This window comes from Onychomys torridus, chromosome 6 (assembly GCF_903995425.1).
Source record: "Onychomys torridus chromosome 6, mOncTor1.1, whole genome shotgun sequence".
In the NCBI taxonomy this organism is placed as follows: domain Eukaryota; kingdom Metazoa; phylum Chordata; class Mammalia; order Rodentia; family Cricetidae; genus Onychomys; species Onychomys torridus.
The window spans coordinates 63560367-63586936 of record NC_050448.1 but is presented as its reverse complement, the minus strand read 5'-3'; the positions used below and the strand labels follow the sequence as shown (position 1 = coordinate 63586936).

The window sequence follows — 26570 nt, the reverse complement described above, 5'->3', positions numbered from 1 at the left end:
CATTTTAAATCCACAAACAAAACTTTAGTTCAACTATTCAGAATGGACAACTTAGTACATTTTCTGAAATTTTAAATAAATAGCAATAGGTTAGATAAAAGACAAAATTATATATGAATAAAAGACAAAATAAATATAGGAATCACTTGATTATATTTTTCTATCCCCAAATATAGCCACTTATCAGGAGTAATCAAGGAGATGCTGAGGACATGGAAACTACACAACTGGTCAACAGTTAAATCATTGTTTATTCATATTTATAGAGCATTGCACCAATGTGTGAAACAGCCAGGGAAACAAAAGAGCTACAAGTTATTCTAAAAATGATGTGGGGGGGGGGTAAAAATCACATGATGATGGGTGAGATGTAAGTGATGAGGTCAACAGAGCAGAGGGTAAACTATAGTTCCAATGTAAATAGAAACAGTATGGTGTGTTCAAAAATGACATCCCCAAAGGTTAGCTTTTTAACAACATACTTCTGTAACATATTACCTCTGTTTGCCATAAAGATCTCCAGCGCTGTATTTTGCAGAAGATAACGACGAGAAAAGATGGATCTTATTTCTGTGAATAGCCATTTCCCATGCAGACCTTCTGTATATGCCAAGATCTAACGAAAGAGAAGACAACCCCAATTAAGTCATAGCGTTACATTCTTGAGTGTTGTTTCCCTCCAATTAAAACAGAAAAGGCACTATTAAGAAAAACAATTTATAAGCAAAATAATTTAATAGATAATGAAATAGTTTGGAAAGAAATTAAGAAAATGCATTGTAATTTGTGAAAAGCAACTTACATGAAAAAGTAGAGTTAAATTAATAAATCTCTTCTTACAATTACATATTTGGGATTTAAAAAACAAAGTAATCTATTCTTAGGAAACACATGTAGCTTTATTTACTGATAAACTTTAAAATCTTATTAGAGAAACCAAGTTTCAGATAAAACTTCAGAAACAAGAAGTCAAAAGAATGACGTGTGGTTTTGGCTCTCTTAAAAATCCCAAAATGGGGGGTTGGGGATTTAACTCAGTGGTAGAGGGCTCGCCTAGCAAGCGCAAGGCCCTGGGTTCAATCCCCAGCTCAAAAAAAAAAAAATCCAAAAATGGATTTTACATAATGTGATTATAATTTTGTCCAGTGGTGTCTTTTACCTGCTTTAAAAATATAAGTTAGTTCAAAATTTTTAATGTCTCAAAAATTTTGAGGTCACTGCTAAGGCAAAAAAAAAAAAATCAGAAAACACAAAGATTAACTGTATAAGGGGTTAAGTACCATTTTGTCAGTCAAAGCTAAACATAACCCTGTAAATAAGCTCAGCATAATCTCTCCATGGAGTGGGTGGCTGTCAGAGTAACTTGTTACAATTCTTGTCATCCCATGTGACAGACCAAGTTGCTTAAAATGCTTTGCCAATCCACTATAATCCTGTCTTCAGTTCTAAGCCACTTTGTTGCCTTGTTATTCAAGGTTTGTTTCAAAAAGATCATCTCAAAAGCTTAATTATGAGAGTCTGAAAGGAATTCAGATTCAGCATTTCTCTAAGAAAATCAAATGCCATTCCTATCAAGAGCTGATAACAATCTATGAGAGCAATTAAGTTAAAAATTAATACATATGTCTGTAACCAAACTCCAACTAAAAGCCACAAATGAAACACCCTGTGCTTATGAGACTCCACGACAGGAACAAAGATGACATAGCACAGAGGGAACAATGGTTAGTGATGACTTGCCCTACCACACTCTATCATTTCTTCATTCACTTCCCCATCCCAGACCTGAGCTACAAATAAATCTATATTCTTCAACACAAAATGCACTTGCTTTGAAATGAAAAACAAAAAACTTCATTCATTCAGTTACTTTTTTCAATTTGATACACAAGAAATCTGAAAACATACAGCTTTGAAAAGTACTGTAAAAACTTCAAGCACCAGGCAAGTACTCATCTCTCAGTGTTGAAATTGGCAACAGATGTTATACTTCCATATTTGTTCCATAACAAATACCAGCACAAATAACGCCAAGAGAAGGGAATGGGCAGAAAGAGGACAGATCACAGTTTTTTGTTTGTTTGTTTTTAACACCTTGCTTTCTTCTCTGCCTGGAATGTTCTTCGAAACCACAAGGCAGGCCTTCTCTCACATTTAGAATACTGTTCCTGTAATCTTCCCAGACAACTCTAGACCCTTCACTTTCCTTTAGCAAAACCAAATACCCCAAACTTACCAAAATTTCTTTATAGTAGCTTGTACCATCTGAAATTATAATAGGTACTTGTTTGATTCACACCTCTCCTACTTTAAAGGGCAGAATCTAAGTGTTAGTTCAGGAAAACCTCCAAATATACTCTGCAGTCTTGAAAATGGCACAACGTCTCATTTTTGAGATATTGTGTTAAACCTAGCAGCCTGAGCTCCATACATGGCTCCAATGCTCCTTCCTTCTTTTTGTCCTCCCTCTCCTCTCCTCCTCTCCTCTCCTCTCCCCTCCCCTCCTCTCCCCTCCTCTCCTTCCCTCCCCTCTGCCCCTCCCTCTCCTCCCCTCCCCTCTCTCCTCTCTCTCTCTTTCTCTCTCTCTCTCAAGCAGGGAGCACAAATGATACCTTAAGAGAATTCTGAGTAGGGGACAATATTGAGAAAAATTCTTTACATAAACATTCAGTTTTCTGATTTATTAGGAAAAGAAAGCAGCTGTATTTACTAATTTAAAGTAAATATCCAATCATTTACTGTTGTCTACCTAGCTTTGATGCGTACGAGTTCACCACCCTGGATTTATCAGGTGTTAAGAATATATTATACATTATATATTTCACAGGTGTGTAACACAATATTCAATGACTCTGCTCATAAGTAAAATGTGGCATTCTTATGATATGTTAAATATTAAAACAAAATCTCTTTGCAAGTTAGTGGCAGAGTCAAGCCTACTTCAAGTTTTTAATTCCGAGTCCAGAGCTTCCCTTAATTCCACATTGCCATGCTCTTCAAAAGCATCATACAGTGAGGAGAGTGGTAGACACCTGTAATCCCAATACCCAGGAGGCTGAAGTGCTGAGACTGGTAAATTCAAGCTTCTCTGGCCTACAAGGCAAGGCTCTGTCTCCAAAGGAAAAGGGTTGGGATTACACTAGAACTTGACTCATTAGAAACTTAATAAACCACATATTTGTCCTTTATTTATGTTGGCATTAAAGGGAGAGAACCAAAATAAACAACAGAGTCCCTTAACTTAAGCACTGTGAATGCTAGAAGCTATGTACACTGGCGTGAAAATTCCATGTTTCTCAAGCATAGAAATCTTTGGTATAACCTGCTGTTCATAGCAATGATGCCAATAATTCACAGAAATGATCCCACAACCAAAGAGCTATCACATTCTAGAGTCTCCATCCATTAACAGAAACAACTATGCTAAAATGATGTTTGTAAGATTTTTAATATATTCAGGTAGTTCTATGACTAATCAAAAATTCCATATACATTCTATTGATTTAAACCATTTGGCTATTTCAAAGATCTACTTAAAACACAGTGCCACCCTACTTTACATGTGTTTTATTCTAAAAAACATAAAAACTGAAAATTACACAAAATGGCATAAGCCTTACACATACTCAACCTTATAACAGATTAGTCTTTTTCATATTGTTGAATAAATTTTAAAAATTAATGTGCTGAGGAGAGCACACCTTTAATCCCAGCACTTGGGAGGCAGAGGCAGGCAGATCTCTGAGTTTGAGGCCAGCCTGGTCTACAGAGTGAGTTCCAGGACAGCCAGGGTTACACAGAGAAATCCTGTCTCAAAAACCAATAATAATATCAGCACAGACAGTATTGAAATTCCTACACATAATATTTCTGATCCCACTTCCCTCCTCCTTAGAACCCATCACTGTCTTTAAGGTTTGCCATTCACATGTGCGTTTGGATTACCCAGACTCCAAGAGCAGAAGCCAGCGCTGCTTTACATGTATCCAAACTTGACAGAAACACTAGCATACAAAGAGTATCCAGGTATGTTTCCAAAGTTTAATGTAAAGTCTCATAATATTTCAAACTCAGAAAAACATAAGAGACAGACAATTCTGTAAAACTGCCTAAGGATTCAAATTTTAAAATCTTAAAAACAGTCTAATTATATAAAAAAATAACAAAAGGAAGACCTCTATAGTCAACTTGTAGCTTAAAATAGAAATGGAGACTCTCCTGACTAAAGAGTTTCTACCTAAATTGAGATAATAACATTTCTTGAAAGTATTCATTAGGAAGAGATGTCAGCACTGGAACACGCAGAGACCTAGCTGAGCACGAGGTTCATTTTTACTGGAAAGGAGTTGTGGGCCTGGTCTGAGGCTTCACTTCAAAGTCTCTAGAGTTCAATTAAAACAGGATTAGGTAGAAGCAGACCCTTCTTTGGGACTTTCTGTTCACTGGAACTCTACATATACTGACAGCACCCTAGACAGAGGTCTAGCCCTCCAATGAATCAGTTGCTATGGCAACCATATCATTAACACTGCTCGGCAGTTATGACCCTGAGTCTAGAGTAGCTTGAAAGCCTAAGCCCACAGTACTCTCTCTGAATTTTTACCACTTTATTTTATTATTTTTAGTGTGATTATTAGGGAATTTAAAAATAATTTGTTTTAACAAAGTTGATTTACATATTAAATCTTAAAATGGGTGAGCTAGAACAGGAAATCAGTATTTATATACAATATATATACACACATACTAAATTTCCTTTTAAAAATAAAATACATCTTCTTTGAAACAATATGTATTATATTCTCCAAAAATACATGTATTTTTTTCTACCCTACATAGTTTCCTATGATTATGAGAGAAAATTCTTTTTATCATGCAGCAGTTCTAAGATTCATAGTAAAGCATTTTCATGCCCTTTAGCCAAAAATTTTGCTTTCTCATCTGCAAGAAAGAACAAAAATATAAACCCACATTTTTTAGCCCAACTAGACAATACCCTATCTACCATTTACAAAGTAGGTTTTAAATAACTAAAGCCATGTTTATAGTAAATGAGCAAAAGGGGAAGGTTTTGTTACAAAAAAACGCAAAGATACCCTCAGTAAAATTGAACTATTTTAACATTCTCCTAGAAGGGAAAATTGCATCTAAAATGTGGTAAATATTTTATCTAAATAATAAGAAATAGTTTCAACAAAGTCTGCATATACAAAACCAAGAAGTAGAAGTTTATGTAACTGGAATTAGGAAAGGCTATTTAAAGAACATATTATTAGTAAACCAATACAGCAAACCCTCTTTTAAACACTCCCTAATTTTGAGTGGTTTTATCCATTCAGACAATCCCATATTGATTTCTGAAGAATTTGGCAATAAGGAGCAAAAGTATCACCTAATAAATAATAACAATAGTATTTGAAATTCTACAATAAAACCATTTAAACTCTATGAACACATATACTGTCAAGACAGATATTTTAGATCTAGTATATAAACTAGAAATTAATCATGCCATCAAGTAACAATGGCACTAACTGAAAGTTAAAAAGTTATTCTCTATGTTCCAAAATTAGGGAATATAAGCATAAACTAGAGTCATAAGTGTTAAACCTGAGCAGTGGAAGACATTAAAATATTCAAGATATCTTTAAAGCAAAAACACATGTTGAACGCTACCCTAAAATTAGTTCACCACTAAATATGCATGTCAATATATAGTGTTTCTAGAAATTTAGTCAATTATTTAAAATAGTGATGGTTTTCATATTTTGCTGTAGTTTTCTCTGAAATAATATCAGGATGACTCTCCATTTTTCCTAATAGTAAATTTGAGCTGTTTTAAAGATTTCCTTCTTTACCAACCATATGACTTTTAGTGTTTTATGTATAACAACATATTCTTAAGCAAAATATAAGGAAGAACAACAAAATATAAGGATATCTTTTTAGAAATTGAAGATGTTGCCTCCAGTGGGGTTTAAAATGGTGATTTTGTTGTAACTGACCATGAGCATTCAGAATGCACCTAAACCCCCAAAAGCAAAACAGCAACAAAACTGAAAGTCATGAATATAAACAAAAATTACCTTTAAATTAACTATGAGTTATTATTTAATTTTCTTCATGTATGTATTTCTCCTGCTAGTAGTACTATGATGTAGTTTAGCATTCTCCTTAATATTTTCATGGGTGACAAATTCAATTAAATATATTCATTACTCTAATGTTCTACTTGGCAGTTTTAGTCAGCATGAAAAATTAAAAATATATAAAAAATGCCGCATGACCTTTGTATTGATTGGGCTAAAAATGGCTTTAGCCTGGGTGTGGATGATGGGGCAGTTGGGAGGGAAGACAGGGAAGCATACAAATACACACACTCTTATGTTTTCTCTTCCAATTACTGAGGGAGATGATAAAACCACAGCAAATGATGTATCAGCTCATTTTATCTTATCGCTTTGGGGCTAGGTGACAATGAAGTTCATATTTCACTGGCTCCCATTGAAGATTGTGAAAATTACTTGCCCTCATGACCTGAAATTTCACTAGAAGACAGAAATTTCTTTTCTGCAAAGTAATGCAATTTTTCAGATGTCAACCTTTAGCCTAGCTTTAAAAATTAATTTCATTTATATTAACCAATGATATTGATATTTTCACAGAACGCTCTTTGATACATGAAGCACTGACTGGCAAATTGATGTTGCTTTAGATGGGCAAAACTATTTTACTTTAAGCTGAGATGGCAGGCAGATTTATGGCAAACTGAAATTCCCATTTCATAACTTAATATTTGTGCTGGAGCAATGTACCTTTAAGCCTTTGGCCTGTAAATAATTCAGACTCTTCACTTGATTCTATTTTATTTTGGACACTCCTCAGTTTATAAACAATTTGCATTCCATATGATACATTTAAAATCCTTTTTCAACTGATATATTCTATCTATCTTAATAAGTAAAAATTCAAATGAGAGTAATAAATGAAAACAAAGAAGGTATTTATCTATATCCAAACTAATTTTTAATTCAGTTTTAAAAATTTATACCTGCAGTTTTGTGGGTGCTTTTTTTAAGACAACAATCCTAACTACAACATAAACATTATCAGAGTATGGTTATGAAGAACATAGATATTCTGCATTTGTTTTTCAAAAGAGTACACAGGGAAACAATCACTCATAAACATTACTGAAAAAAGCAGAATGAACTTGGAAACAATGCTAGATTTAAATAGATATACTGGGGTTTGAAGATATCATCTAAAATGGAAACAAAGCCACAATGCAAGTTTTATCATGAAGACAAAGTGCAGAATTTCTTTCTGGTATGAACACAGGGGACGCAGAGAACACTGTCAGCATAAAAGATTTTTTAAAATAGAAGTTTAAAAGTTTATTGTAATAATACTACTAAAAGCTCTACAATCTGGTATCCTAACAGGTCTTTACAACCTTTACTTAGTTAAGAGCTTTCAAACAATGCCTGGCAATAATTATCACATTAGAAGCTCCTTATTTTATTAATAAGGCATCATAGACAGGTCTAGCTATACTGCTAATATTATAAAGGAGCTGGGAGAGTCATTTATCTATTTCAACTGTTTTCTCTCACAATAATTTAATATATCATATCTTTCTATATTCAAAATTCACTTTGGCATTTTATGCTAATATTTTAAATTATTTTTCAACAAATATATATATATATATATATATATATATATATATATATATATATATATATATATTTGATTCAGGGCATGACAGAACTTGCTATATTATATGGACCTAACCTGGAATGATCTCTTTTCATTAATTTATCTACTCACTTACTTTTGTGTGCTGGGATCAAATTTGAGGCCCCAAAACATGCTCAACTAGTATTCTACTGCTGGGACATCCCAGACCTTGTTTTTTGTTTTTTTTTTTGTTTGTTTGTTTTGTTTTTTGTTTTTTTTTTTAAGAGAGCAAACCTTGAATTTTCTATTTAGCAAGGATCATGCTCCTGCCTCTGCCTGAGAACTGGGGTTATAGGCAAAGCACTGCTATGCCCAGCTTCAAGACTACTTATGTTATACTCCTCCTTAGATATGGAGTTATGTCTATTTTTAATTTTTAATTTAGATCTGAAATATTCAGCCAATTCTAAAAAATACAGGGGAATAACATACATTACTATTACATTCAAATTTGCCTATTATTAAATAAACTGAATTTCTATATTCATGAGTTTTTATTATTTAACAAATTTAAACTCAAATCAAAGAATAAAAATTTACTAATTGTAAACATACTGGGATATTTTATAATGTATAGTTTTTAACTAACCAAGAACACTAACCATCTTCTTAATGCCAATTCTCCCTTTATATTCTCGATCTAAATCTCAAAGGCATGTAAGAGCTTTTTGATCGATCCTGAAAGTGCTATAGGTGGGGTTTGGTTGGAAGAAAAGTCATTGTCCTGCTCCGTTCTCTGTCAGCAGTATTGAGCAGCTTCTCCCCACTATGACGGACTGAAGTCTCTGAAACTACGAGCAAAATGAGCTCTTTCCTCTTCCCCATCAAAATTCTTCCGTTTAAAAAATTTATTATTATTATTTTTTTTTGAGACACAGTGTCTTACTTAAGGTTTTTAATGATGTGAAGAGACACTATGACCACAGCAACTCTCATAAAGAAAACATTTAATTGGGGTGGCTCACTTACATTCAGGGTTCAGTCCATTATCATCATGACTAGGAGCATGATGGCGTGCAAGCCGACTTGGTGCTGGAGCTGGGAATGCTATGTCTTGCAGGCAACAGGAAGCCAACTGATATTCTAAGAGAAGCTTGAAAAAACAGACCTAAAGCCTACCCCCACAGTGACACACTTCCTCCAACAAGACCACACCTACTCCAGCAGGGACACATCTCCTAATAGCATCACTCACTTTGGGGGCCATTTTCTCTCAGACCACCACTCAGTATTTTTCTGTGTAGTGCTGGGATTAAGAAGTGTGCCAGTGCCACCTGGCTATCTGAACACAATGAACAGTGTAGTAGTGTGAGTTTATAGCAAAATAACTTATTCTCTTTGTATCCAGTGTATGATAATGTAGTCATTGGTAGTTTCTCCGGTGCCCACATTACCTAAATTAATTAAAGGGAAACACTTTGATTTACCTTTAAGAAATTTCCTTTTGTGATTTAAAATATCATGCACAAGAAATAAAAATAATGCAAAGCAAAAGAAAATTACATGGAATGTAACTAATGGAATATGCCTACAATTCCCAGAAGGGCTTCCATTTGAAAGACTTTTCTCCTTCAGGTTTTCTGCTTTTGCATCTTATTTACTACTCAATTGTTTGGCTGGGATTGCTTATATTAAACAAATAATATAAGTTCATATTTGTTTCCACAATGTAATGTCCAACTAAGTATTTTGCTCATGTTCTGCTTTGGATACAATCTTCCAAAACCTGGTTTTTGTTTGTTGTTGTTTGTTTTATTTTTTTTAAGGATATTCATCCAACAGAACTTTATGAACACAAGTTAAACAGGGTTTTAAGTGTTAACCTCATTTCACTGCACAAATCCCTACAGTTGAACACATACCACTAGACTGTTGTTCACACTCTACTATAGTTACAATGAGACTAGTTTTGGTAATTTTTCTACAAGTACCTAGAACCATTCTAGAAATATGTAAGATACAGAATGACAGATGGAGGGCTAGGTCAGACTCACAAAATACCTACAATCTTACTTTGTTTTCTTGTTTGGTTTTTTTTTTTTTTTTTTTTTTTTTGGTCTCTGTGTGTGTGTGTGTGTGTGTGTGTGTGTGTGTGTGTGTTCGCACACACGCACTCTCTCAAGTGATGGGTTTTTGTTTATTGAGAAAGAACTTAAATTTGGTTGAGTGGGGATGGGGAGAGGATCTGGAAGGACTTGGTGGAGGGGGGATATGATCAGAATATATTTAAATTTAAAATGGTTTTAAATAATAAAAAAGTATAATAAAAAAGAGGGAACTTTTAAAAGCAGATTAACATATGCATAGTGTCCGTCCTAGTTTGGATTCTATTGCTTTGACCAAAATCATCTTGGCATGTAGGGGTAGAAGAGTATTTCAGTTTACATATTATAATTTGCAATTTGAGGAAGCCAAGGCAGGAATCTACAAGCAAGAACTGAAACAAAGAACATGGAGCTATGCCTCTTATAGGCTTACTCCATCTGGCTTGCCAGGCACAGTGGGGTGGGCCCTCCTACATCAATTAGAAAGCAAAGGAATGCTCCACATAAAGGGCCACAGGCCAATCTGATGGGGACAGTTCTTCAGTTGAGGTTCTCTCTTCCCAGAAGACTCTACTTTGTGTCAAACTAACACAAGCTAACATGCAGACATAGCAAGACACCAACAGACAGAACAGTGAAAGGAACAACCACAATACAAAACTAAAACAAAACAAAACAAATCCATTAGTGAGTGCTTCCACTTCTGATGGAGACTAACAGACTGGGCTTACTACCCTGGGGTCTAAGCAATACTGAAAACAAATACAAGGAATAGGGGAGGAGCTGCTCTGAAGAATTAAACACCAAGCAATAAATGACAATGAGCCCCGAAAAATGGGTTAAAAGGCCAATGAGATAGTTCAGTGGGTGAAAGAGCTTGACACCAACCCTCACAACCTAACCCCTGGGTACCAGGAGGGGCAAGAGAGAACTGACTCCTGCAAATTGTCCTTTGACCTCCACATGGACAGACGGACACACACACACACACACACACACACACACACACACACACACACACACGGGAGGATATCTTTTAAGGCCTAATGTAGTGTCTGAAAGACTGAGTAGGCCCAAAGCCTAATAAAGTTGGTGCATAATGGTTTCCTTGCACAGAGAGTTTGGAGCTCAAGGTAAAACAGTTAAGTTTTCAGGACAGTCCTTAGATTGGCGACTGCTTCAAAGTCTCAGAACTTCAGTAACTGAAGAAATTTCTAGGCAACTGACCAACCCATGTGTATATAAAAATTAAAAAATAAAATATAAGAATGAAAAAACAGCCAAAAGCTATATAACGATGTTCTAAAATTCGTGTGAGCAATACCAAGAGCCCTACAACCAGAGCAAACAAACAGCCGCTCATAATTCACAGACCGTTGGCTAGAATGCTAGGAAAGTTTCCCCATAGTACTTCAAGAATTAGCCTCATACTAAATGTGACCTGGTCTTGCCTCACAAATCTGAAGAGCAAGATATTGAGGGATAAAACCATATTCAAGGAACCTTACTGTAGCCTAGAAAAATGCACGTGGATATTTACAGACTCCACAACTGGGTTAAATTCACCACAATTAGCATTCAATTAAAAATGACCATTATCGCCAGATGGTGGTGGTGCGCACATTTAATCCCAGCACTCGGGAGGCAGAGGCAGGTGGATCTCTGTGAGTTCGAGGCCAGCCTGGGCTACAGAGTGAGTTCCAGGAAAGAGCGAGAGCCAGAGCCAGAGCCAGGTGGTGGCACACACCTGTAATCCCAGCACTCGGGAGGCAGAGCCAGGCAGATCTCTGTGAGTTCCAGGCCAGCCTGGTCTACAGAGCTAGTCCAGGACAGGCTCCAAAGCTACAAAGAAACCCTGTCTCGAAAACCTGCCCCCCTAAAAAACTTGCCCAGAAACAAAACAATGACAGAACAATTAGAAAAGGACAGCTAATCAAACCAAGTGTGTTTTAGGGTAAAATCTATTTTATGGATAAGGTTATTTCATAATGGTATCAGATCATTTCCTTAAGGCACATAACTATCCAGACTATGAATCAATGGCAGTGCTTTAAAACACATACAACACAGCATTGGGCACAGTGGCATTCAACTGCAACCACATCACTCAAAAACCTCAAAAATTTAAGGCTAACACAGCCTTCAAATCCACACACAGCCCCAAGAAACCAAACAAATAATAAAAAGATAAAATTTATGACACAAAACCTCAAGAGGTCTGAAAGGATAAATAAGTAGGTCTGTATGATAAGCAACACCCTCAATAATAGATTAAATAGATGAAGGTTTAAGATCAGTGAATATACAGGTTTCTTGAACATGACCACCAACTAACAACTTAATTGATAATATATACTACTCTTGTTAACATCTGTACAATGCAGTTATGAAGCCAGGCTGTTAGCCTGGAAATACCATGGCATGGGACTGTGTACTTCCAGGCAGTTGGTGTCTGGAGTGAGAGGTTTCCTTAAGCCAAGAAAATCAAGGACAGCATGAGCAATCCTGCCAGCTTCCAATCTTTTAAAACAAAAAGAAACAAAAGATAGAATATATTTTAACCCCAAACCCAAGATGAAATAAACATAATTAATTCAGAATATCAAATATAAGTTCTAATATCAATGGAATTAAAATAAACACCATCAAGAGACCTGTCATACAACATTGTGACTGTAATTATGATAATGAATTTTATTTTTCAAAATAATGAAACTACCAAAGATGGTGAGGAAGTAACAGACAGTATGATTATATCTATTGAAGAAATTGGATTTGTAGTTTGTACCTGCCCAGAGAGTAAAAGCCAGTTTCAATTAGTTCCACAGGTAAATTCTATCAAACACTAAGAAAAAACAGCCCCAATACTGTTTACTCAGATTATTCAGTGATATTAAAGAAGGAACACTTGCCATCTGCTTCTATGATACCACCATAATCCTGAGGTCAGAATCAGACAAGAACAAGAAAATTCAAGTGTCAATCTCGACTAAAAAATTTATGTGATTTATATTATGACTTCATGCACACTATTATAAAATAAATACTTTAAATGTCTTCTTCCAACTAAGAAGTATTATTGCAAATGTCTGTGTCTCCACAGATAATCCCAAAAATATCCACAGTTCTTACATATTTTTGAAAAAGTCTTTATCAAGTCTGTTTCCAGCAGGGTCACTTGATCCCAGGTGTTTAAGGGCAGCACAGACTATCATAGAGAGATCAGAGTTATAGGAAAAAAAGGATAACACTTATAATACCAGCAGAAAACAAACTACAACAACTATAAACACATAAATTTATAGAATTAATCACCAAAGGTATTATGAATAAATCAAGATGGCAAAGGATGAAAGAATGAATATGAATATTTATGTATTAGTCTTCTTATAGATCTTGGTTTTCAGCGCACTGGGAAAATAGCTAGAAGTGGCATGGTTAAACTGTGGCTTAGGTGTCATAAATAATTTTAGAGAAACTTCTGGCACAATTTTCAAAGTATTTGCACTCTTTTCCACGCCTATACACAACAGCTGTGAATAGTAGTTCCTCCGCAGCTGTGCTAACAGTCTGTGCAGTGTTTCTTAATCATTGTAGCCATGGTAATGTGCAATACTGTCTCTGTCACTCTTCAATGCTTTGTGAAAAGTAGAATTTAGGAATAATGAAGTAAGATACTTGGTGGAAGAAATCCCTAAGAAGTATGTTCAGGACACTTTGTGGCTTCCTTTAACTGCTGATCGGCAAAAATGCAAAATGAAATTTATAATCAAAAGAGGAGCAGAATGTAAGAATTTAGAAAATTCTCAGTCTGGCTATAACTACAGGAGAGAAGGCTTGGGCAGCCCAACTGACCATGGATAAAGAGAGTACTATGTCTATTGGGAAGCCAAGTACTGTTCAAGCAAAACATTGGAGAGTGACCTCAGAGACTGCCACATCCATCATAGGTAAAAAACCTTTAAGGCAGAATAGTTTCAAGAGAGTGCTTAGTGCATGAGAGAGGCCCCAGGCCTCTATGAGCCACACAGCACTGTGATGAGTCAACCTAGTGCCCAACACTGTCTCAAACCTGTGTTCAACACATCTCAGAGCACTGTGCTCAAGAAGGCCCTTGGGCAAATGATGCTACCTCTACAAAGGATGTAAGATGGCAACCCTTACTGCTAGCAATGTGGTGTTAATTCTTCAGGCATGCAGAATAAAAAAGCTGTGGAAGAATGGTTTTTCTCCCTGGAGGCTTCAGAAGATACCTTAGAGGGCCTCAGTGCTGCAGAATCCCCACAAAAGCAATTCCTATGGGGGCTGTGAGACCATGGCTACCCCAAGGAGACTCACAGGACGAGGCTTAGTGGAGCAAGGACAGTAGGTCTATCCCAAGACCCAGAACTGCAGAACCCGCAACATGCAGTCCCAGTCTGGAAGCCACAGGCATGACATTTCAAAGTGCAGAAGCTAAAGGACAGGCCTGGGCCATCAGATGATAAATGGTCATCAACGAAATGACTCCAGCCCAGTGAGGCTGCTGGAGGTTTGGAGGATCAGCCCCACTTAGTATATTTAGAAGGCAAAAATGTATAGTCAAAAGTCATTTTCAACTTTTAAGATTTAATATTTTCTGTCTTGTTGGATTTTGTGGTATTTTAGCAATTTGCTTTTTATCTTCTTGCCTATTTCTCCTTTATAATGGAAATAAATGCTTAGTGCCTGCACCACAACTGTACTCAGGTTGCAGGTTATTTTGAAATGATGAAAGATGTCTAGGCTAGCTCATAAAGTGTTATATTATCCGAAAGGTGATGGATCCTATACAAACTCTAAATTCTAATTTTCAAATGTCAAATATTCTCTCAACTTCACGTCTGACAGAATAATCATATTTATAGAAGCTGGTAATTTAAGTTTTCGGAGTAAAGAATAAAACATGTATAGATACTTATTCAAAGTGTTTTAAGAATTCCTTAACAGCCAGGTGGTGGTGGCGCACGCCTTTAATCCCAGCACTCGGGAGGCAGAGGCAGGTGGATCTCTGTGAGTTCAAGGCCAGCATGGTCTCCAAAGGGAGTTCCAGGAAAGATGCAAAGCTACACAGAGAAACCCTGTCTCGAAAACCAAAAACAAAGAAGAATTCCTTAACAAATTGTCCAACTGTATAGATCCAATTCAGCTAATAATTATTTTTAAACAAATTTTACTTTTTCCCTGCTCTGTTTTTATAAAGCATATCATATAAATGAAAACAAGACATTTTCATATTCCTTATATGTGGAAAACTATACACACACACACACACACACACACACACACACACACACACACACACACACTTTTTTTTCTGTTCCTACACAGTATATGACATAAGTGGTCTTTTATCCTCTTCTCCTAAGAGGACACATTTTAGTTTTATAGTTTTTCAGGTATGTTCTTTTCTTCATAGTCCTGAAGAGTCATTATGTTGATGACCATTTATCAGAGGCCCATGTTCAATCTGTAAGATCTATTGAGATAGCAAATAATTCAGCCTCAGTGACTGTGAGTGTGGAAATGGGCTGTGCTCTGGATAAATGGTTCACCTGCCCCCACATAGATTAGGCCATCATTCAAAATAACTACAGCTTTCTAGAACAAATACAAGGAAGCACAGGTTCACTGTAGCTGCTGTTTACACTTGAGTGAAGAGCCTTCCTTCCAGAGAGCTTCAGTGTCATCAGTTTCATGGCCCAAGCACAGCCAAACGAAGAACAAGCAACCTAATGAGGCAGACACTCCACAATTTTTACAAAACACAAAAATTTCAATATGTACTTATATCTGATTTCACTAGGCCATCTTGGGAATCCTTCTTGTTTCATTCTTAATGAAAACATGTAAATTATATTAAGCCAACCTGCAGACAAGAAAACCATTATAGACATGTGGTGGTATTGTGTTCCCCAAAATATTGTGTGTTCCCCGAAATATACATATCTGGGGTCAGAGAACAGACAGCCACTAGAACAGAGCCAGAAATGGTGGCTAGAAAATGGGTTAGAGCAAGCCATAGCAGAAGTTGGGCAGTGGTGGTGCACACCTTTAATCCCAGCACTTGGGAGGCGGAGCTAGCCGGATCTCTGAGTTCAAGGCCACTTTAGAAACAGCTAAGCATGGTGACCCACCCTTTTAATCCCAGAAACCCAACCTTTAATCCCAGGGAGTGGGGGCAGAAAGAGAAAGCATGTAGTTAGTTAAGCATTTGGTTGGTTAAGCATTCAGGCTTGGGAGCAACACAGTTCAGCTGAGATTTATGTGGAGGAGGACTTCCAGAAGCTGAGGAAACAGGATCACCTAAGGAACTAGCAAGGTGAGGTAGCTGTGGCTTGTTCTGCTTCTCTGATCTTCCAGCATTCACCCCAATAACTGGCCTCAGGTTTGATATTATTGATAAGACCTGTTAAGATTCCTACTACATAGACATACATCTCTTTCCTCATAGAGAGGCTCTATTTTCTTCCTAGTATTTCCTAAGTTGTTTTCTCCTTTATTTTGTTATCAGAAGAAAGAAGGAAATGTTTCTAGAGAAGGATGTTTGTTGGCTACCCAGAAAGATCATCAGAGCATAAATACTTTGCTAAATTCAACAGAATAGTCTCCCACTAACTTACAGGTTCAGAAATGAAATGTGTTATCACAAAAGACTATTCATCTGTAGAAAAGTGCTTCCTATTTACCAATTATGCAAAGAATAAAATAATACAGCAGAATGCCTTTTTAAATGTTTATTAAGCATAATTGCCAGTGAAGACATTCCTATAGTCTGGTAAAAGAAGAAAGGAACAGAGCCAATAAAATTAAGGATGAGTTACTCATTTAAAATATAGAATATGATGCCCATCTCTGGTTATCCCTAGCAAAGGGACAACAAAGTTTTAGTTTTCTGGGCCTACAACGTTTTGGCAGTTAAATAATTTAACACCCCTTTCCAAATGTCTGTAATGTCATCCCTTCTAGCTAAAGACTAGCAAACAGTCTGAAAGAGAAAGCTGTGGACAACCTGATAAAGGCTTGGGGAAACCGGTATTGCTTTCTCAATAAAGGGAATTGCTGAAATGGCATGTTTGCATTTTTCTATTTTCTGATCATTTCTTTTTGGAACTTTTTTGCTATATGTATAATTTCAGACATACACAAAAATTAGACTATTATAAAGGAAGCTTTATATGCTTTTTACATAATTTCAAGAACTTTGAAAATTTGAAGTCACCCATTTCCCTCATTATTTTTCCCTTTTCTAGAGTATTTCAAGTAAGTCCATTCATAAATTCAGTACCACAAATCTCTATCAGTGAAGACTTTCTACTCAACACAAATATGATGCTCTTACACATAACAAAATCAGTGATTTCTGAAAATTATCCAAGGATAAAAAGATCCCCTGATAATGCTTTTTTAATTTAATTGTTCCAAATAATAACGACAAAAATCTACATATTACAGCATGTTACTGTGTTTTTCAAGTTGTTGTTGTTATTTTTAATCTCTAAGACTTCCTTTGTATCTGGCCAATTGCTTATTTGTGTCATTTAATTTGTTTCTCTACTTCCTGAAGTGAGAAATTTCCCAAAAGCGGGATGCAAACTTTTCATGAAATTGCCCCAGTGATATCTCCAAACAGTTTGTGCGCAATACAGAGAACCAATCCAGGACAGCTATCTCTCTTTGTTGAGAGCTGTGTATGGAACACAACTTGAGAATTCTGAAGGCTGAATATTCTGATAGTCCACTTGGGTTCTATTAAACCACTGGTCATCATGAAGGAAGACGAAAGATGACTTTCTTTGGAAGTCACTAGAGTGTGGGTATTACCAAACCAAGGAGGAGTAAGCAGAGAACCCAAAGCAGCAGCATCCTTTAATGACAGCCACAAGCTACAGATCAAAGCCAAGCTAGCCAAGTGGCTGCAGTGACCAGTGGAGACCAACCACAGTGCTTCCCATTCCCAGCAGTATCCCTTCTTTTCTTTTTCAGTTTTATGTAATAGGAACTGGGCATTCTATAAACTGCACTTCCTACAGCCCTTGCCAGCAGACTTTATTTAGAGCCCACAATGAAAGCATTTCTAGAAGAGAGGTGCCACTATTCTCTAGAGACACCTGAGGGCAGAAGCAGAGGCTTCTAAATAACGAAGACATCGATATCAGTAGCCATGGTTCACTTGCAGCTCCTGCCCTTTCCCGTGTCTTAAAACATGGCTAGCTTTCTACTAGGCTACATTTGTCTCTGATACCATGAGTTAAATCTTTTGTTTTTGAATTCTGTAGTTTCTATTTTCTTGATCTAACCTTGAGTGATTCATTAATACTTTAGGGTAAAAATGAAGAGGTGATCAATCATTTGATGCTACAATGGCCACTATTTACATAGTAGCTATAATGTAAACATGGATGTTTAATTTAATTGAGATTGTTAAACACAATTGAGATTGGGTGGAGGAAATGGAAAACTGAGTGTGACAAAAATGACAACAAAGAATGATACATTCTTAGTTTCCATGAGAGGAAGTCTATATATGTGATATTTTAAAGCTGATTTAAAAAAAAAAAAAAAAAAGTAGCAACATTAGCACACAGGGTTTTTTGCATTCTTTTGTTTTGTTTTTGAGAAAAGGTCTCAGCATGTAGCCTTGATGGCCTGGAACTTGCTATGTAGACCATGCTGGCCTCCAACTCAAAGAGACCACCTGTTTTTGCCTCCTGTTGGGATTAGTCATGTGCCACCATGCCTAGCAAATACAGACTATTATAAAAGGCAGTATGACTGTCTCTAAAGAGTGGGTCAAGGGGTGGACAAAGATTACTTTTAGGTTATCAACAGCCTTTCAGAAACATTACGTATTTCAGGCAGATAATGCCTTATTATGAAAAATAAAATGAGTAAAGGAAAAAAAGACACCAAGTTTTAAAATGCATAAAATATATGTGTAAACTAACTGGAAGGACAATTATGGCTGGGGATGTACTTCAGTGGTGGTAGTGTATGTTTAGCACATATGAAGCCTTAGATTCAATGCTCAATACACCCAAAGCAGGTAATTGAGTAGAGGAAAAACTCAACCCAGACATTATGGGTTTTCACAGCCCTTGCATTGTAAAATGTAGCTAACCTACACATGTTTTCTGTCAGGTACACAAGCACTAAGCAACAAAGTACAGAGAGAGAAAAAGGAGATGAAAATGTGATCTAGAAAAAAAATTGTCAAAAGATAGAGGGAAAAGCTGACCTTACTGAGAAACACTAATTTAATCAGGAAACTCTGGTGGCCTGAAGCAAGCTACCAAAATCCACTGCCAGTCAAGGCCTTGCTCAAATTCCTTAGAACTTGCAGAGTTCCCACTCCAGGATCTCCACCTCGCTGCCTGGGAAGTACTCGCTGGACTTGAGAGCTTAGGTGGTATGACTTCAGAGGCCTTCAGAGAAGACAGCTCTGTGACCAGTTCCAACCTTTCCCTGCACTGAACTGCACACGGCTGGCCTCATTGTGTTTCCCTGAGATTTTTCCCCAATTCGTGTTTAAATCTATGTCCTTGTTTCAGTGTCTCTGTCTAGAGAAACCAAGGAGAGAAGAATTATATGTTATGTACTTTATATCTCATTAAGATTGTATGTTATATACTTTACACATATATCTCATTAAGATTGAATGTTATGTACTTTACATGCATATCTAATTAAGATTGTATGTTATACACTTTACATGCATTGTATCTCATTAAATCTTTACAAAAGTAATGGAGGTACAGATTATTAAGAGAGACCAGCACAGGAAAGTTCGCTTATGGTCTCACCACGAGGATTTGAATCTGTCAATGCAGTGAGATTAGAAGTACTAAGCAGTGCATTAATACTGAAAGAATTCCCACATGCCCCTTTCAGGCCATCTCTCCTCAAAGCACTGTGAGCACTGCTATCCAAATTATTGAGAACATCTACGCCCTCTCCTCTTCCCTCCTCCTCCCTCCTCTCTCCTATACAATGGCAGTTACGGGAGACCAAGGACGGGTATCCTCATTGGTATATGCCTTGAACTAGGTGAACACTTGAGTGCTAAGTGAGTGATTTATCTTCAAAATCCAATGTTCTGGCTTAAACTCCTAACCCTACATCTTTTCTCCATTGTGGCAGCTCCACTCACTTTGCTGACTCTATAAGAATCCTGTTCTTCTGCTATGCCACACACCTTGCCCACATCTTCCCAAGGCTCTGCCCTCTGCCAGGAATGAGATCTCCTTAGTTGGTTCTCACAGCGGATGCTTCACTTCACTTAGGTCTCTTCTGTTTGGCATACTGCTGAACAGGCCTTGCCGCTGTACGAGTCTCCTTGTAATTGTTATCACAGAACACGAGCTCTTATTTGTCTATCTACCCCCATGAGATCATAAGCTCAATGACAGAAGAATATTGTCCATTGCCCTTTCCTAGGAGAGCACGTATACGAAAAATAGAATGCCAGGTATATAGTAGATGTTAAACAAACTTTGTCGCATGAATAAGTGGATGTAATGTCAGTTAATACTATCATGAAATCAACAACCTCTGTGAAATCCTCAAAGAGCACCAACAAATAATCTGAAACAAGCACAGCTCAGTGCTGTACCTGTTGTCTAATAAAGAGGCTTATATGCAGAGTCTGCTGATAAAGTAAGATACAGAACAATACAGGACGTCTGCTTTCTAGCACCCAGTTCCTACTCCAGCCCTCTTCGTTCACTAATGAACCCTCACTGGCCATCCTGTTTCCACACTGAGCTGTTCATCTCCAACAGCTTCCTGGAGAACAAATGAAAAGGCCACCTCGTAAACGGCATGCTCCTGGGGACCGTCTAGGGTACTGTCACTCTCTTCTCCTCCTAGGAGCTTGATTGATCACCCCTTTTTCTTACGTTCATTAATCTCGTCACCTTATCTTTTATACCACTTCATTTTAGCAGGAAGGTAATAATAAAACCCTCATCCATTATCCTTTTACTCATCTAGTCAAGCGGAAATGGTTAATAACATGCTACAAATTGAACTTCAATCACCTCATTTTCTCCTTTGTTGAATACACATTAAAATATATTCCAAAAGTGCAATTTGTTTTACAGGAGAATTTGTGTTATATTGCTACAGACAACTGAAATTAAGTGTTTCTCAGTTTGGATATTAAATATATCCAAGTGCTCTTTTATCGATAATACTAAAACATTAACTCATTTTATTAGGGTGTAATAAGACCAGAGCCTTATCTCCTAGAGCACAAAGACATCTAGACTAGCTAATAGTATGTGCAATATGATGGGTCATTTATCTTTTTACAAAAATACTAGTGATAATTTATGAATTGGTACATCATTACAGATGAAATTGCTCTCAATTTTTAAAAGTTAATTTGTTTACATGCAGCCTTATCTTGAAATGCAAGCTCTATTAGTGAAGAGGTCTTTAACTGTCATAGAAAACAGTGAGAGAAGAATGGGCATTACATAAAATAGAAAGACATAGTGATTTAAGATTTTAAAACCATAACCTCTGAATGGAGTAAATTTATATATATAATTAGAGTATGATTCTCAAAAGGAAAATGGAAAAACGGCTTCTCAAACCACATTAATTTGTACATACCACAACAAATAATGGCCAAACTAGGTTCTTAAACATACGGCTAAAAATACTGTAGGAAAAGAACTATCATATTGGAAAGGATTTCTACTAATGTAGGAGAGTGCCTTTTTTTTTTTTTTTTTAGTATTTAGAGAGAGGGTCTCTAATTACACTGATCTTCCGGCCTTGAACCTTGATCTATTGAATGCTGGTATTACAGGCATGTACCATTACACCGGTCTCAGTATCTTTTTATCTATTTGTAAATAGACAAGCATGTTCTCTAGCCTAATAGAAAGTAAAGTCAGGGCAAATGTCAGCTAGCATCACAAAATAACCAAGGCTCACTGGAAATCTCTACCACTGGTGGGGGAGGGGAGTTCTCTAACTTCGGTACTACTTATTAATAAAAAAATCCATCTTCACTGGAAAAAAATACTTACATATATTTTGTGTTCCTTTTATCCCTCAGATTGTTTCATTGTAAATTATGCCTAGATAACCTGCGATAATTACAGTTACTAAATTATATAAGATCATTCACTCAGGTTGCTGGTTTCCAGGAGGAAAAGATACTATGCAAAATGTATCCATTTCTAATAACATTTGTTTTAAGGCACTGCATTACAGTATCCGATGGTGCAATGAGTGCATGACTCTATACTCTCTTTAACATGGGTTGATTTATTTTTTTCTTACATAAAATGTTTTCAAGCTACCTTCCACATTTGACATGAATTAGACACATCAGAATTACATTATTCATACCTTCCATGAGTAATCTTGGCTTGATATTAATTGCACCAAACCCTAATATTAGAGTAAAAATAACCTAAAAATGGCTTTGTATATGGCAGGAGTTGTAGTTTTGACTATTTGTGTGTGTGTGTGTGTGTGTGTGTGTGTGTGTGTGTGTGTGTGAGAGAGAGAGAGAGAGAGAGAGAGAGAGAGAGAGAGAGAGAGAGAGAGAGAGAGAGAGATTGAATTCAAGGCTTCATGCAGTCTAAGCTTGTTCTCTTACCACTCAGCTGTGTATGGTGCCCTACTCACACCCATACACTAAAAGTAATTAAATACTTAATCCTTGCAAAGAAGCTGAGAACATGTGACACCAGCACACAGAAAGTGAAATCAGTAAATAGGCCTACATGTACAACAGTTTTTGTTTCAATTTCTAAAAATCTTTGTTTTGTATCAGATGCCAATGCCTGTAAGGAAATAAGTCTATCTATGGAATTAGAGTACTGGTCAATTGGTTGCTTCATGAGATCTCCAGCTGTGGCAGAGGGCTTCTTTCAGTGCCCACAAAGTCACTGCATGATACTATGAATAACAAGAGAAATCTATTTCTTTTTAGAAACTATTGTATAGTGTAAGTAACAGTAAATAGCAATATGGGAGTAGTTATAAATAGTTTATGCCCTGCATTTTAATGTAGACAATTTTGACATAATAGTTGCAAGTCTGTATTTTCCTGATCGTTTCCCCATGCCTTTCTTTATCTACCAGGTTCAAGTGTTGAACTTATTTCTCCGTTCTCGGTATGTATTTGTTTCTTCCTATGTTCATGTGTACACATAAAGTCATCGGGTGAAATAGCACTCACCTTAATGTACACAAGAACGGCAATTCTCAAACTACTGATTAGAGAAAAGCATACTAATAATGTTTTCTTAATTCTTTGGTAGTACTTTGGGCTATGGACTGGAGAAATATTTTTTAAATAAAATTAAGACTCTTAAGTTAAAGATAGAAAACAGGGCCAGTGAGAAGGCTCACCAGGTAAAGGCACTTGCTGCCAAATCTGGTGCCCTTGCTTTGATCACCAGAACACATGGTGGAAGGAGAGAACTGGCACCCACAAGTTGTTCCCTGGCCTCCACACACTTGCTGTAGCACACACTGCTTCTCAACCTCATTCATACCTACCACAGCCCCAACAAAAGAAGTAAACATTAAAAAAAACAAAATGTTTAAAGATTGAAAATACTTTTAGCATCATCTGTTTCCCTATCTCAATGTTTCCTAAACAACCCCAAAGAAGATCAGTGACATACGTACTTTGTTTTGTAAAATCCTTTAAAAACAAATAAGGTTTTAGTATGTAGCCCAGGCTGATCTTGAACTTGGGATCCTCCACGGTGCGAGGAACATAGACAAACACCACCACAGCCAGCAAAATGCTGAGCAGGAAATCTTATCTGTCTGTGTAGACATCCCAGTTTGCCCACACAAGACTGCTATCATAATTTGAGGAGCTGCTTTGTGACTAATGCAGAGAAACAGAGAACATGCCTCCAGGGGGATTCTAAAATGTGTGGGACACAGCACTGTTTTCAGGTCATTTAAATGTATGTGTTCTTACTTAGCCTATGTATTTACCTTGCAGAATACAGGGAGGGAAGGAGGGAGGGAGAGAGGAGGGAAGGAGGGAGGGAAGGAGAGAGGGAGGGAGGGAAGGAGAGAGGGAGGGAGGGAAGGAGGGGAAGGGAGGGGAGGGTAAAGGAGATGGTAGACTTTTTTTTTTTTTTTTTTTGGTTTTTTTTGAGACAGGGTTTCTCTGTGTAGCTTTGGAGCCTTTCCTGGAATTCACTCTGTAGCATAGGCTGGCCTTGAACTCACAGAGATCTGCCTGGCTCTGCCTCCTGAGTCCTGGGATTAAAGGCATGTGCCACTACTGCCCGGCTAAGGATGGTAGACTTCTTACAACACATTAGCACTCGTTTCTTCAGCAAATCAAAAAGGCTTAAGGGACAAAACAACAGATACAAACAAGCAGTGTTAGACCAGGCCCAACTCTGAGTGAACAACTTAGAAGGAATATTTCTGAGACATTCAAATATAGTCTAAGTATGGTATAGTATTAAGGAATACTGCTTTTTGAGCTGATGTCATTTTGTTCTATGAAGTAAAACATAATTTGGATAAAAATACAAAAGTATTTAGTAAAAAAAATTCATTGAGTAATTTTCAGCTTTGTAATTGTGGTAGGAACCACTTGTCAATTGTAATGACTCTGGGAAACAGAAGTGGCTTCTGGGATAATGTTTTACTTCCTATTCTGGTTACTGATGTCATGGGCTCTCCTCTGTGCAAAAATCAATGAATTGTATGATTATATGCAGTTTCATAATTCAGTAAACTTCAGTGAAGGCTGAAACAGGCTACTCCTGGGAGGCTAAGGCTGAAAGACTGCTTGAGCCATGAGTTAAAGCCATCCTTGGAAACCCAACATAATCTCATCTTAAAATAAAATCTAAAACTTAATGTCATTTTACAATAATTAACAAAATTAACTAATTATAACAAAATTATAGAATTTATGAAGTAAATTGTTTAGATTCAAATTTTGGATTTCCACAGGAATTTCTAACTATAGGAGTGGTAACAATTTAGCTCTGTGCCTCCACTTTCTCATCTGTGGGACGTTAGACATGATTTTATAATAATAAACTGACTTTCTCATCTGGGCCATTCAAAGATAGTCTCCTCCCTCCCTCCCTGCTGAGTTTACCTTGCTTTCTTTATTCAGTCCAAAATAGCATTCTAATTTCCTACTCCTAAAAAATGAAAACCCTTGAAACCCAGGTCAGAAGTTTTAAATTAAAATGAAGACCAACTTCTTGTAAGCACTGAAAAAAATTCACAGTATCAACTTAGTCTTAAATGTCCCTTGAAGGACATATTATTTGGAGTTACTGTGAGTGATTCATTAGCCCAAATTTCATCCAGAAGAGTACAGCCCAAAATATCATGCACTGATTGATTTGACGCAACTACTAACCATCATGCTATAAGTTGGCAGAACAAATTCTGAGGTACAACCAGCTCAGATTTCAAAAATATTCCTGAGAAAACACTCTGCAAGATTGCTTCATCAATACTAAAATTATGTACATTTTATCAGAAATGGAATGCTAGGAATATATTTTATAATTCCAGCTCATAGCACAATAACTGCAATGGTATTTGGACATTTATATGTTTTAAAATGTCGCTTTAAGAGTTTTTTGCTTGATAATTCATCCTTAATTCTTATACTTTTTAATTTGAATTTTTGAGAAATTGTCTTGAACTCACTATTTGAATCTGGCTTTGGACTCCTTATTCTCCTGCCTCCACCTTCTAGATGCTGACTGTGTCCCCATGCATGGCTCTGTCCTTTCTGTCTAAATGTTTATGTCATCTCTATTATAATAAATAGATTTAAAATGTCATTGCTAATAATACTAAAATAATTTTCTATTACATATCTTGCCATCTGAAAAAGAATAATAAAATACCCAGAATAATTCCTATATTTTAGAAGTAGATTATCATGTTGCTAAATAGTAGGATGGTAAAAACATAGATCTGAGACATGCTGTGGGTTTCACAAATTAGCCTGGGTTACTTTTGTAGATGCAAAGTATCTCAACAAAAAAGCAACTACAAAAATAGTTATGAAAAGTTATTTAATAAAGATGACAGTGTATGCTTTATTTAAAGGGTTTTAATTGTTATTATCTAATTCAGTGATATGCATGGCTCATGTACATAGCTGTAAGAAAAAAAGCCACAAAAACAAGGATGAAGAGCTGTATGTCAACAAATCAACTTTAATGAACAGCCTCTTAGAAATTAGTTATTGTAAACTCCAATTTTAAGTTATATTGATGTCCTAAAGGTTCTAATCATATGGATATACTATTAAATCAGTATTTTTTTCTAATTTTCAGTGTGAATGTTATATAGCTAAGACATGTCCTAGCCATTAGTCCCACCATTTCCTCTCCTATGAGTTCCCCATTCAGCACAAGGTCTTTTTCTGGGTGCCTGGTTGGTTGCCATGCCTTTTAGGAAAGGTACAGATTTCAAGAGTGGAAATTAATTAGTTTTCTCAGGACATTACTATCTTTAGCTGTGAAACTGCAACACCATTAATAATAACTGAATGAGTTAACATGTAAAATTTGTAGCACATCATGTGCTATAAATGGCATTTTATTTATTTTTTTATCTGCGTGGGTACACATTTGTGCTCGAACATGTGTAGACCACAGGACAACCTTGGGTGTCATCCTCAGGAATGTCATCTACCTCCTTTGAGGCAGGGTCTATAACTGACCTGGAGCTTAGCTATTGAGCTATGTTGGCTGGCCATTGAGCCCATGGGATCTGTCTATC

The 26570-nt window shown here is 36.6% G+C and overlaps 1 protein-coding gene across 5 annotated transcripts in view; it reads right to left on the bottom strand.

Annotated features, from left to right (window-relative positions):
• Nucleotides 1–26570, bottom strand: part of Lrba (LPS responsive beige-like anchor protein) — a 578506-nt gene that overhangs the window by 194493 nt on the left and 357443 nt on the right. For all 5 annotated transcript variants that reach the window (XM_036190835.1, XM_036190833.1, XM_036190836.1 and 2 more), the window contains one exon: nt 499–616. In XM_036190835.1, coding sequence (XP_036046728.1) covers nt 499–616 — 118 coding nt within the window. The remainder of the gene's footprint in view (nt 1–498; nt 617–26570) is intronic.